At 36.1% G+C, this 14,797-nt stretch overlaps 1 protein-coding gene across 1 annotated transcript in view; it reads right to left on the bottom strand.

The window, feature by feature from the left end:
* Positions 1–2,592: 2,592 nt before the first annotated feature.
* esrrgb (estrogen-related receptor gamma b) overlaps positions 2,593–14,797 on the bottom strand; it is a 54,209-nt gene continuing 42,004 nt past the window's right edge. The window contains exons 6-7 of the mRNA XM_047387050.1: positions 14,527–14,796; positions 2,593–9,689 (exon numbers count right to left, since the gene is read on the bottom strand). Of these exons, the coding sequence (XP_047243006.1) occupies positions 9,445–9,689; positions 14,527–14,796 (515 nt within the window). The 3' untranslated portion in view covers positions 2,593–9,444. The remainder of the gene's footprint in view (positions 9,690–14,526; position 14,797) is intronic.

Below are 14,797 nucleotides of genomic sequence, written 5' to 3'. Positions count from 1 at the left end.
AACAATCCAACTAAACTACCAAGCAGAATTAAAGAATAGGGAAGACTAATGGACTATCTACAATATAAACAAGTTGATCAAAGATGATTGAAAATCATGACCAAAAGAGTGATGCAACAGTACCATGCAATGTTTATGTTTGAGAACCAAGGATTATCTTGAAGAATCTGGAAGTGAAGTTAAGTTAGTCTTGGAACCAACTTAGGAAATAATCAGCAACATTTAGACAACCCTTCACAATGCAAGATCAGATAAAATATTATTTTAATAACATGTTTTAAGAATGATCTGCAGAATAAAACCAACCTTCTGGATGACTAATTCTCAACGGGGTCTCATTTGCTGCCTTTATTTATTAAAATAATATTTAAAGAAATAGTATTAAGGGAATATTTTGGAAAAAAGCCAAATCTTTCTGGAGAAATGGGGCTTAATGGTGTTTACTTTGTTATCAGATTTAGTAAAATAATGTTTAGGGACTATTATTTACTAGCTTGAAAACTAACAACCTTTCTGTTAAATATTCCCTAGCAGGCAAGCACGTGTTCTTAGCTTGTTAGCAGTGAAAGCTAAGAAAGGAAGCTGGTAGCTTAGCACCAGAATCAAACACACGCCTTTAAAATACCGGTCATAACACTGAAGTTACCTTTCAAACAAACACTGGCGCGGCGAGAGTCTGGTGTATAAGCCTCCTTCGCTTCCTGCACTTTCTTCTCAAAACAATTGCTTGTTGCAGTTTTAAATCGTTTTTTTAGCAGCAAGACTATGAAAACAGCGCCGGTTCCCGCCTTTTTTGATGTTGCAGTTACGGTGCAGAGGTGCAAGTCAATGACGTAACCCATACTGTCCCAATTCTCCAATTTTGCACGCTTGTAACCTGTGCACTTCAACCCCTACATGCACTTGTACAAAGTAAACACTTCATAGAGGGGCGTAGGGTGTAGTGTGGGTATTGGGACAGGGCCCCCAATGATCACCGGTGTGGAAGAGACAGGATGTAACAAGAGCGGTGGTTTTATTTGGACAGTGATGTCACAGGAAGTCCGCAGTTACCCCGTTTCCTGGCTGTGCCGGAAGTAGGTTAATGCAATTTATTTTGAAAGTTCCAGGAAAGTCTGTACTGGCCTTTCACATTGTAACCATGGCTGTGGGTCCCAACAGTGGCAGCATATGGGTCTACTAATATATTTAAAAAGTTTCCAAAATAATCTGAAATCGCCCTGAAAATGTTAGTTGATAAGTGAAGGACATTAAAAACAATTCCCAACATGGCCAGTTCTAGGTATTTACGCATGTTCAATGAGAGAGCACATGATGCTAAAAAAATACAAAGACCCTAACATATCCTCATGGGACCTACACCGAGACTTTGCTACTGTTGATGTAAAAATACATGTAAGTAGAATTTCCCTTGAATGGGAGGTGTGCAAAGAGGAAAACTTTGGTCTGTAAGAAAAACATTGAGGCCAGACTGAAAATTACCAGAGACAGCTGTGAAGCACAGAGCTGGAGATGTCAGTTTTGCTGCAGCAGGACCCATTCAGCTCACTATCATATATCCACCAAGTAAAAATGAAAGCTGAAGCAGAAATGCAACACAAAAATGACCCAAAACAAACCTGTGAAGTCACCAAAGACTGGCTGAGAATTAAGAAAAGAAATGTATTTGGCCAATTCAAAGCCCAGATCTTGATCTAAGTGAGATGCTGTGTGGTGATTAGAAAAGATCTAAACATGCAAGAAACCTTTCAAGCATCTCACATCTGAAAGACTTGGGCATTAACAGGTTATAATAAACATTTCTGTTGATATATTTTGTTTAAAGAGTAAACAAATGTTAACTTTTGGCTTTTATCTGTAAATAAATCCCTTCAAGTTTGCAGAAAGGAATAATAGAGATTAGACACCGATATGTGTACATGTCTTTTGAATATTTAAGATGGTGGTCCAATTTTTTCACGACTGTACCTCTGTAATCAGTAATCAGTGCCATGTGTGATTTTCTTTTTGTAACAAAAAGGTTACAAAGGTCTTTCAAGAGCTCTCATCTGTCATGAGATGCTTGTTGTGTGATACATCAGCAATGAGAAATATCTTTACAGGCTATTAATTAAAACTAAATCCGCAGATATTAATTTGTTTTACATTTTCAATACAATCCAATTTCAGCTGGCTTCCTTCTAACTGTTTTTGCACCTTTTTTTATGTGTTTAATACTTATTTCTGTGTGTCAATACACATAACTTGACTTACTAATTTGTGTAGATTTTTTTGCATGTGTGGATTTCTTTGTTGCTACCGGTATCTGGTGTGCATTTCATGTCAATAGGAGATATAGAAATGTTTTATGTTATTATTTTCTCTGTTGTACTAAAAGAAGTGTGAGTTTTGCAGAAAAACTCCAATCATAGTGTCATTACTGGTGGTTTTGTTACAGTAGAAGAGTGTGGTAACAATATGTTTATCTTTAATAGAAAAAAGGGTGTGTCTGCTGAAGATCCTTATTTTTTTAATAAAATCTGTGTATTTTTCCTCTAGTGGAAAAATTGTGTTTTTCGTTACTTCTTTAAATAAAACGATCATTTGCCATGATTTCATAAATTGTTTTTTTTTTTATTGTCACTGTACATTCAGTGCATTGTTAGATCTGACTGCCCTACTCCCCACAAAAGCATTTATTTACACATGGATACAGTAGGCATAAATACAACAAACAAAACACATGAAAATGCCACACAGTCCTGTCAAGTGAATCCCAGCTGTGTTTGGCTTTTTTCCATTAATTTTTCTTTTAATATTTTTCTCTTCACAGAACAGTGCACACAGTTAGCCTGCCACCCCTTCAAGCATGAATAAAGTTTGTAATTACAATGAACCAAAGCTCCCTTTTAACTTGATTCATATATCATAAATGCAAACATATTGCTTTTGAAGAGGGAGAGAAGCCTCTTGGGTAATCACTAGTCTGTGGTGTGCACACCTAGCAGGTTCCTCTTTACACCGTGGAACAGATCGGCTGGGGAGGTTCCTCCATGTTTTATGTAAATCTCGTCATCTCAAAGTGCACGGAGATGAGGTAAGTCTGCAAATGGAGCAGCGAATAAGTAGCTTTCCTCTGAGGAATGTGCGTCTCCTCCCCCACCACCAATTGCGGTAACTTCATCTACATTTTTTTTTTATACCCAGCCGGTGATGTCACTTTATTTCTGTGCCACTGACTCCCAGGAGAATCCCATGGCCCGCTTCCAAGCCCAGTGTAATTTTCAAAATATGAATTGAGGTATAGGGTCTAGACGCCCTTAGTCGCTGTGCGTCCTGCTTTGCTGATAACCAAAAAACAGAAACATGGAGAAAACTGAGTGAGACAAAAATACAGGAAAACAGTCTCATCTTAAAACAAACACAATGAACTTGTTCATTTTTCACTTGAAACAGGGCCTTGTATCATACACTGGGCTGTAAATATGTGGTCTCAATCCCGCATGAGAATACATTAAAGTGGCAAACTGAACACATGATCATAGTCACAACAATGCACAGCAGATACAGTATAATACAGTGAATTGCACAATGCATTTATACAGTATGTTCAAGTTGTAAACAAAGCACAACTACAAGTCAGTCTGATGCTCCAAATGTAAAGGAACACAGGTGGCCGTACTCGCCTTGCATAGCCCAGTGATCGTGGCTCTGTTGGGAAACAATTACAGACACCCATGAAATCGCCTTTGTAGAGATTTAGACAAAAAAAACTCCCCACTGTCAGCTAAAATAAAACGTCTTTTGTCCCCAAGGTAGAGCCAAACCAGAAATTTAATTGCTCCATTTCTTTTGAGAATTTCAGCTTAGGACACAATTAGAATTAATTGGATATTGTAGAACCGTTTTAGAAGTCTGAACATAAATTAGGCATTTTATTTTTATTTTATCACATTTGTGAGAGGGGAAAAAGCTAAAAGCTTTCTGTGATAGTGAAGCCACAACAAGGTCAAGGCTCCCCTTACAACAAATACAACAGGAATTGGAGCTCTAATTCATCCCCTCTAGCAGAAAAATAAAAATAATTTGTAGTCTCATGTCTTAATTAGTCTTTCTTTGTCATCTTCACCATTACAAACCTAGAGTGATTGGACACAACACAAATAAACTATACTCATGATTATTATACTGCAAATAAAATATTTATATGAAAACAGCTCGTCAGTTCAAAACCCAATAGTGTTTGTGTTTCTGCTTTGGTTTGATACTAATCACTCATTTCACTCTGGGATGGATTAGCTGGTTAACAAATGGGGAGATGCATCATGGAAATTCTATTCTCTATGCCGTTAGGTTAAACTTATTAATGTATTATGTTATAGCTGATCAATAGTATCACTCTGGGAGATTCTCAGAGTTTCTGGCTGCTTATGCTTCCATCGCGTTTGGGCAAAAGCTAATGGCACTTGACTTTTTAAAGACACAACAGCTTTCGTGTGGAATTATATAATATTTCTCACTAAAACCCCAAAAGCTGCTGATTAACCTGCCATCTTATTATTGACACCTACTGGTTACATGTTCCATCTTACCTGCTTAGATTACCGAAGCCGTAAGAGATAATATACATTATCAGCCGTGACCATATCATGATATGCTAGGTGCTATCTTTAAATAATTTAAGGTCATCTCTGTGTCAGTTTGCCCCTTCACCAGTTTGTATTCCTATTTCGTACCAAGCCATTACCATTTCATTTTACCCCACTTAAATGTCATACCTGTAATCAAGCCATTTTGTCCCAAGTATGTAACCACTGCATATCACTTTATTTATTTATCTTTGTAGATAGGTAGATGAATGTTGGGTAGATTAATTTGGGAGATAAATAAACCTACAACAAACAATAAAAAATCAGATATCACAAATCACATAGAATGATAAGTTAGTTAATTAAATTTAAATTAAATTAGATCAAAATAAATTCAATTGTATTCATTTTAATCAAATCCAGTTTAATTTTATTTTGTTAAATGATTAAAGTCTAATGATTGTGATTCTGATTTCTGTTTGGACCAGTTCACTATTATGAAATATTAACGATTATGAGCCCTAATTAAATATAACTAACTATGAATGACCTCTAATGTATTAGAGTCACGGACACATTTGTTTATAGTAGTCTATAAAAAGTTTATGTAAAATAACTCTAAATTCTTCGTTTTTCAAAGTTTATTCAAAATATTCCCTAGAATTAACACTACGAGATGTTTCCTTTTTATATTAAAAAAAAGTCAGGTAAGAAAATACCAAAACTGCAAATGTATGAACTGGTGAAAAAGCAAAATGACCAATACCCTTTTGACAACTAGTTTTGCAACAGATAGATTTCATGCTCTAAAAGCCTATGATTAATAGTGGATTACACTCTTGTATCAGTTTAAGTGTTTGTTCTGAATATTTAGCACCGCCATTAAAAAACAAAAATACTAAGTATCAGTAAGCTGTTATGATGTACACGGTTAATACTGCTTTAGTTCAGAGAGTAACTTAAGTTATTCCCAAATAATGAAAAATATTCTAACTTAAATGTGATTAAACAAATAATAAGAAAATGTATGTAACTTCCAGCATTTTACCCTGTAATCCATATTTGGAGAGAGAGAAAAAATCTTATGTCATCCAAATTGTTAACAAGTTGACTTTGGTGTTACAAATATGACAAAATAATGTACCAAATATTAACGCAACTGATAATCTATAAACATTTACTTATGAATCTTTACAATCCACAGCGAGGGGACAAGAATCTGGTTTCCTTTAGGATTCAATGAAAACACTCTAAACTAAATTAAAATCTCAAAACCATTGGTTGTGATAAAATTATTCGAAAACAAAAAGCAGAAACAAAACAGAAAAAAAAACATTGTTTAGAACAAGAAGTCTAGCCTCTGAATGGTTTACTTGGATGATAAATTCAACTTTTCTTAAATTGGTACTTAAGCTAACTATACAGATCAGTAGGAGTTGGGGTGATAATTCAGTTTGACCTCAAGTAATCTAAAATATCAAAGTAAACCATTTAGGGGCAGAGAAGTGCAACTGCTTTACCTACACTTAAAGAAACACATTTGCCATCCTTGTGTTAGCTTATCCACTAGCTTCAGCAAAACATTAGCCTCATTAGATGACGGTTTAGGAGCTTCAAGACGGTCAATATTAGTGTTAACAGCGTTTTTGAGTTAAACGAATACAGCTGGAAATAAGAAACTACAACATTTCTATAATAAAATGGAATCTATTACATTGCTGCCTAAAATTAAAAGCCTTAAAAACTAGCATAGCACTGAATTAGCACCTACAATCATCACAAAGTTGGTATCTATTGCATGAGTCGCTGGTTGCATTAGTGTTCCAGAATGCTTTACATTAGTAGCTGACAGTAATATGATCTTTAACAAAAAACAAAAAAAAAACACCTTTATCAGAACAACATATAGCTTATCATTATTGAGTTGGTTTCACAGCATGTTTAGTTGCAGGTGTCAGCACAAAAAGAAATCTGAAGAACTGCAGTTTTCCTAACTCAAATACTCAAAAATCACTCAGACTCAGATAGAGCTAGCTTGTGTGGTACTCTTTCTTTGTCACATTAATCTTAAGTGCAAATATTATATGAATATATATGAAATGTTCACTCGTTCTGTCACTAATTTTGTGTTGTTAAAAGCCTAGAAGAAATCTGTTTTTTAAATTTAAGTTAATTTATTTAGTGTGTAAAAACTTCTGTACTGAGAAAACAAAATCACTGGTAACACAGTTAATAACTACTGCTGTTGATATATTGAATAACTCCATTTTGACCAACAGGATAGCACTTCTTCTATAACATTTGACATGGGTAAAGAATATAAATAGAGATTTTTGACCATTCTTCTTTGCACAGGAAATCATTCAGAGTCCTGATTCATGTTTGATGCATTCCATGGGGAAGGAGCCATTTTCTTGTAACCTTTTCCTTGTTTATAAAGATCAACAAACAACTGTCTTACTTGAATGGCGTGTTCTTTTGTTTTTCCTATTTTGAAGTGTAATTAAGAATATACCTGAGGAAAAAAAGGATAAAGGAAAAGAAAACATGCTTGAGGTGTTTTTTTTATATCGAAATTGTTAGGCATGTCAATTACTGTGGCACAGCTACTTTTGTTAAAACATTTATTTTTCTTCTGTCTACAAAAACAATATTTTACAAGTTTTTGGCACATTTGTATTAGAGTTGAAATTGTAAACAGGGTTATTAGATTTTGTGCAGCCTGCTATTTGGAGCAACACCTCATAATTATACTCTAAAGAAATCCTCATTGTGTATTTAATGAACTGACGACAGGATTCATGATAATGCAATGTAAAAGACTTGACTGTTTTTGACTCTTTCTATAACACTGATCTGTTGCTCAACCATAAACTGTTGTTGCAAAAAGTTTACAACCTTCATTATACAAAAAGTATAATATCCATGAAAAACTATTGTATGAATTGACATAGTTTTTTTTAACTATGTACCTTAGTTATACCAACTGGTATAATTTACACATGCTGCAATTTTTCAGAGTTGTAGCATTTAGACAGTTTGGAAGATTCACATTGGAAGGTTAAGCTTGGTTGAAATGCAGCTTGGTTTTCATGTTAAATATCAGTGTCTTTTTGTTGTTCTTAGTGTTTAGACTTCGCAAAAGAAAATATCACATTTGGTTTTAGTACACATTCAGAAAACACGTTAAACAAACTGCCTGTCATTGAAAGAAGCTAATTGTTGGTACGGGTTGATGTCTTTCCTTTATAATTGTTGTAAATTTTAAAAACTCAGAAATTCAGTACAACTTACTATAATTAGCCGTGAATGTTAGTGCTAATGATATTCTTTTCATCTGCAACATTAGCATGATCTGTCTGTTCAGGCTGGCCTGTCTTAACCTTCTGTATAGTATGTTTACTGTGCCAAGTGAACTTAATACTGGACTTCATGGTGGATCAAAAGGCAACACAGATCCCCGGACCTCAGCCATGGAAAGTTGTTTTACCCATAGAGCAGCGCTGAGATGTATTGCTCGGGTATGGCAGCTACCGTGACCGTTGTGGGCTTTAATAACTGAAATTAAAAAAAGGTGCATTTTTGGCCTATGTTCTTGTCCTGTATAGGAACACACATTGATGAGGATTTAAAATTAATGAGCTTTGAAGTTTTTAAAAAGTCAAGAATTCAGTACAATTTAGAAGATCTACCTATGAATGCTAATGGAGAGAAATGTATTGCACTAGGTGCAGAAAACAATGACAAAGTTCTTTCTGGCCAAGACATTTCACACTTCACAAGAAAGTCAAGGGCAGAACGCCTTGGAAGTCATCATAGGGCATTCCCACTGCAGCATACTTTAAAAATAGTAACCATGTTGACTTTCATTGACTTTGAATTTGTGACCAATCACACAGCAGTTTATGCCATGTGGCGCTGCTGTCAGCTCTTATAACTGGAATTAAAAAAAGGTCATTTTGATGCAGGTTTATGGCCATTTATAATCTCTCAAATCCAAATGTTGGTGACAATACAATTTACAATAATAAGTTGTCAATGTCAGCATTAGAGTGCTAATGTTGATATTTTAAATAGCAATATGCTCAGTCAACTCACGCTACAGTCCATTAGGGTCTCTGCACTCTATTGCTGCTTTTTCATGTGACAAATTTGTAATGCACTAGTGAATGAAATTCCAGTAGAAATGTTGGACTCTCTCTATAGTGGACTGTATTTTGAATGAGTGAATAATTCAAATACACCTTTAGAGAGAAATGACAGCTGACCAACCACTGTCCTTTGACCATGTACCAATCGGATTAAAATACCAAGTCAGTGAAGCAACTACAAGGTAATTAGGTGGAAATGACACACCTTTGATGATAAGTTTCATAATCATTTTAAACAATTCTCCCTTTTACCCAGTGAAGTTTCACAAAATTTACAGTACATGTTTTATGAAGACCAGTTACAGTCTGTTGTTGGAACAACTGCGATAAGAAAACAGGAGAAACTGGAACACAAAATGTGGCTAAGTTGCTGTACAGTTCTTTATATTATCACTTTTTCATTCTGAGATTAAAACAAAATAAGAAACAAATTCACAGAAGATTCAGGTGATATAGAGCAATGGGTCTCTGGTTATAACAAGACCTCAGTTGCCTGATTTCTGTACATCTCTATATACATAATCATCATCCCACTTTAGTCAAGTTTATTTTCACCATTTTTAAAACTATTCCAAGTCTTCTTTCTCTTCAATGTTTACTATTATTTAAATAAGTAAAATAAATTCAGAGCCCAATCGTCATCCTTTGGCTGTTAATTGGCACTCCACCTTTATTTCTTATGGGTTGTTGCTCGTCTCTGACTGAAAGATGCAGCGTTCCAGGTGTCAAGCCTTGGCCTCCAACATCTCAAGGAATAGTTTGTGCATGGGAACTTTGCCCTGCATTTTAATGCTGTAGAAGTGCTGAACAGCCTTTGTGGCGGTCTGACGGAGCAGAGGCAGGGTCATCAGCAGCTTGCCTGCCCGTCGGGGATCCTCTGGGTGCTGGGATCCCTCGTAATCCTGCAGAGCCTCATGCAGAGAGTCTTGGAGCCTTTGGACTGCTTCTACGCTCTCTATGTGCATGGAGTCTGGAGCAAGAGGAGGAGTGTGAAAGGACAGAGGGAGAAAGAGATAAGACATTATCTAGTGAATAGGCTAAACTTCTCACTGTTGTAAACTGTTGTATACACAAACACACCAAATCTGACCTTTCACACACATTGAATTACTTACACCAAGCCTTTTAAAAAAATACCCTTTCTGGACTCTTGGGTTTTGCAAAGATTTCAAATCTGGTCAAAATGACATCTTTTAAAAGACCGCAACACTTCAAGATGTGAATGATTTTAGGACCTTGCTATGTTGTTTTGATCAAAGGTTCTTTGGATGCCTCTAAATACATAATCAAATATCAACTACATTTTTAGTTACAGCATGTGCTGCCAGTGTCAGTCATTATAAATTTTCTTCTTGTTTAAATAGTGACAAAATTCAGTTTAACCATTAACTTTTCTTTTGATTCTGTAAATAATTTGGTTAAAATCCAAAAGCGAGGAACCATCACATCATCTAACAGACCTGGGCAAACAACAGTGCAACCTGCATTTTCCAGGTGACCTCTGTTAGATCACAAAATTTGACTTCCCTCCAGCCAAGAGAGAGTGTCATAATTCGAATTTAAACCAGACCAAAGTGCAAAAGAGTCCCTATGAGGCCGACAATTACAAGTAAGTTGCTTTTTAATGGTTCGTATTGACTAGATTCCGACCAGACCGTTGACTTCTAAAGCCTGTTCTTACCCACATTAATTAACTCTTCTCACTTTTATTTCTTGTGGTCTCTGGTATTCTGGTGCCAGAAAAGGAAATTCCTACGATTCTCATTTGAATTACTCCCAAACTTTGAACCCTCAAAATAACATTAGGTGTTAGAACTTAAAATTACACCTCATAAACCCTGTCTTTAAACTAAAGAGAAAGATCAGTATGTTTTTAATAAAACTTAGACATTTAATTAGTTTAGATAATAATTTGAAACTATATTTCCTATTCGAATTTCTATTCCTTTTTCCCTGCAGTCTGTAAAATTACTGTTAGCATGTGTCTTAACTAATTTATTATTGTGTTTCTTTTTATTTAATTAGATCATTCGGGAATAGACCTTACTGTGAATACTAATAAATATATGCCTAGATTAAGTTAATTCAACTGGTGATAAATCTCAATTTTGATAAATATACAAAACCTCCTCCTTCCTTCTTGAAAATATGTGACAAGCCTGCTATCTAGTAAAAAAATCCTCTTTGAGTTTTACTTTTAATGAACTGAGACTGATCAAATTTTGATACACTAATAAAGATTAACGTACACCCCCACCCCTCCTTTGTTACAAAGCTTTTTAAAAATGCATTCACTAACAATAAAGCATTTCTATATATGCAGCACAACACAAATATGCAGCTGCAGCTACCTGTTTTGCAGCTGGTTTTACATTCCACAGCTTGTAAATGCAAACATGCAATTTTGGAGAGAGCTTTTCTCTTGTTAGTAGTTAATGATGCTCCTTAAATAAATGCCTGTGCGTGGCCGAGGCTCAGGGGAGAGAGACGGGCACTTCAGGTTGGAATAAATATACAGTGGTAAAGGAGAAAGATTCATTTATTTTTGGTAGCACAGAGTACGCCGTACATCCCCCTATTTTGCTAATGAATTCAGATGGCTGCATTACAAGGATATCGTTCATCTGAATGATGGTGGCAGATGGCCTTCATTTCCATAAGAAAGAGCAGTTGGCCCCCTTATATATAGGCTCTAAAATAAAACCAGTTGAGCTTTATTTAAAATTGCTCTCTATGTATAACTCTAGACACTGGAATAAAAAAAAAACACAGTCGTCCTTATACAGGACGAGCTAACGCAGGGTTTTAACGGACAAGTGTGGTGTGTCGGGTCTGGTCTGTTTGTCAACCCATAGATAAAAAAAGTGCAGTTTTTAGTTGTATTATCCCAAAAAGTGAACCCAAACATGCCAGCTGGATGAAAAGTGAGGGATTTAGATCAGCTATGTGTCATGAATTCAGGGAGTGAAGTTAAGACCATGTATGAACATGTAAATGAGGAGGAAAAAAGGAAAAGTACAAGGCTAATTATGTTCCTAACTGACTGATTAAGTCTCTTTTACCAGTCGCCTTCTGTGTAAATTGCATTTCTATCTTGGGAAATTAACTAGGCTATGCAGACCGCACATGTGTTCCAGCACTCTTCACTTGAAACCTTCATGTTAATACTGATCTGATCCTGGTTTGGCAGCACAATTACACGAGTGTGTGCATGAAACCACAGAAAACGTGTTCAAATGTGTTTTATATGTGTGGCTATTTAGGGTGGCACGGGACAACATGCGAAACTAACTTTAAAGAAACCATTTCTGCGTAATCCGTCAGCAGTTTGCTGTCAATCCCGTCAATATTCTGCTAATTACAAAATCAATGGCCATGAATTTCCACAGCTGTCACATCCACCGGACCCATGGAGCCGAAGCTCTGCAAGACTTTGTTCAAACGGGCCAAAGTTGCCCTCTCACCCTTGGTGAGCCTCCTGCTCAACCCCAGGCCTTTCCTCTCCCACACTTCTCCCTTACGTTTCCAATGCCGCCCTTTCCATTCCCCTTTAACTCCCGTGGAGTGTTTGTAATCAGACGGTCAAAGCTCTGGGCTCAGCATCTTTTTTCATTTTTCAGTCAGGCAGGAGAAAGGACTCCTAACAGCCATTGATTAGTGGGGGACAGGCCCAGCCTCATGAAAAGCAAACTGTCGATATGGGCGCAGCATCTTCACATTGGAACAAACGAGGCCCGTCGCTCCCCAACACTCATTCCACTCCACTTAACACATTTTATTGACAGCCCCTGTTTTTCTAATGAAATGCTAAATATATCTCCCTTGGCTAAGCAGCGCTGGCAGCCACTGTTATGGAGATGGAGGGAATGAGAGCGCAGTGTGACAGTCATGCACACATGTATCTACACACAAATTATAATGAAGCTGGGCATGCACACGTGTGCTAAATGAAGAAAAACTCTGACCTTTACTCTTATCAGAGAGCCACTATCGTGAAAGTGATGGTTTCACAAGATATAGATCAGCTCTTGACATTTGTTGCTGAATTTCTTTGTTTGTTTAATTAAATGCCAGCTATCTTGATTTGTTTTGGATCCAACATGCGGATGAACCTTTTGGGACCACTAATGTAAAGGTAAATAAGGGATTTTCTACAATACAATTAATTTAAGGTAGAACCAGAGTTCCTAAAATTTAGATTTAAGTTCAGATTTTCCAGATTTCTTGGCAAATCTTTTAGCATCGACAGATCCTTGGAAATGTATTTATACTCCTTTGAACTTTTTCATGGTTTCTCACATTGCAGCCACAGACTTAATGTATTTTATTGTGATTTTATGCGATAGACCAACAGAATATAGTAAAAACGTGGGAGGTGGAAAAAACTTTTATGAATAAATGTTTTTGAAACTGTCGTCCTGCTGAAAGGTAAACCTCTGCTCCAGTCTTAAGTCTCTTACACCTCCAACAGACTTTATTCCAGTATTTCCCTGCATTTGGCTCCATGGTGTGTTTAGGGTGATTTGCAGTGTCAGTTTTTGCCACATATAGGGGTTAGTAACAAACCTCTGATGCCTTCACAGAACTGTATTTTTGCTGAGATGAAGCTACCCACAGGTAGTCTCTGTTTATTAATTAGATGACATTTGTAGTCATTTGCTTGTACTGAATTTTATTTTGGAATATCAGAGTAAAACTTTAGCTAAATAAGTAAAACACACAACACATAAAACCCCAGTAAAAAACATGGAAATTTAAAGGTTGCTGAAATTGGAGGGGTATTCAAGTTTTGTAAGGAAATATACATGGAAAAGTGTCTAAAATATTTACATTAAAAACACAATTAACTTAATGCCTTGGAAAAATGTGTAACACAGTGTTTGGTGGCCCCTGACCTGAACTGCAAAACAAGAGGTTCATGTATACTGCAGCAAAAAGAAAATATTTAGCAAAACATTATGAAATGGTAGAAAATACTGATGAAAAAACCCATGATGGAAATTTAAATTTTATTAAAAACCTTAAAATCTTTATTTTGTTTTAATGGTTTCTAGAGTTCTCACTGTAATTGGTAAAATCTTTAGGAGTAAGCTTCTGACTGTTTTCATTTTTAAATTTTGTTTACAATTCTCTTCAAATGGAACATAAACTTGGGTCCTTGTCCAGCCGTCTTTATTTCTGTTATTGTAAACTTTTGATTTATTGCTCTTACTGAGGATATGTCCAGGTTTAAGCCAGCAGCTATTTTCTTGAAGCCATTTCCTGATTGAAATGGCATGTTTTATTGTCTTTCTCATTTTTAAGAGCAGCTAAGGATAACGGGCCCCTTTGTATTTATAAACCAAAAATTCATCTTGTACTGATAATCCTAAAGCAGGAATTAAAAAATGCTTCATGTACATATTTTTCATAGGAAATATAAAGGGCATCAATGACAATCACCCATTTTGTTTTGATGAGATATTTTATTCCCTTGTGAATAAACATAGCCTAATTAAAGGTAAGATTTTTCCAAAATGTCAAGTGTGTAAGGCATTGTAGCATGCTAATGTATTTAATTAAACTTTCAAAGGAGTTTTTCTACTTTTTAATGTTGGTATCAGTAGGTGAGCAGGGTGTTGTATATTTTAAAATGCACATAAATGTTTTTTTTATTTAATTGTGTTTTGTGTGGTTCTATTGTATTAAACCAAATGTGTGTTGAATCTAAAGGCTTAAATTCAAGCAAACAAATTCTATATATACAGTATGTATGTATTCATTATACAACAATGAGTACCTATGGGACTGGGAAGTGTGAATCCTACCAGAGTTGGAGAGCGCAATGGCTTTGAGCGTGACAAACTCCTCTTTCTCCATGCGCAGTTTCTTGTAGCGTCGAACCAGCGGCAGGATGGCGACGTGAAGATCCAGCAGCCCCGAGATCCTCGCTTGCTCCTCATCCACCACATAGTCTTCTGCGTACACAATCTCGTCCTCGCAGGGCAGCGAGCGAAACACAATACTCAGCACCAGGATCTCCATCCAGGCGCTCTGCAGAAGACTCATTTGGTCTGCCAGGGACAGTGTGGAAAAACC

This window comes from Girardinichthys multiradiatus, chromosome 15 (genome assembly GCF_021462225.1).
Source record: "Girardinichthys multiradiatus isolate DD_20200921_A chromosome 15, DD_fGirMul_XY1, whole genome shotgun sequence".
Taxonomy (NCBI): domain Eukaryota; kingdom Metazoa; phylum Chordata; class Actinopteri; order Cyprinodontiformes; family Goodeidae; genus Girardinichthys; species Girardinichthys multiradiatus.
Note: the sequence above shows the minus strand (reverse complement) of the source record. Positions and strands in the feature narration are given on the sequence as shown.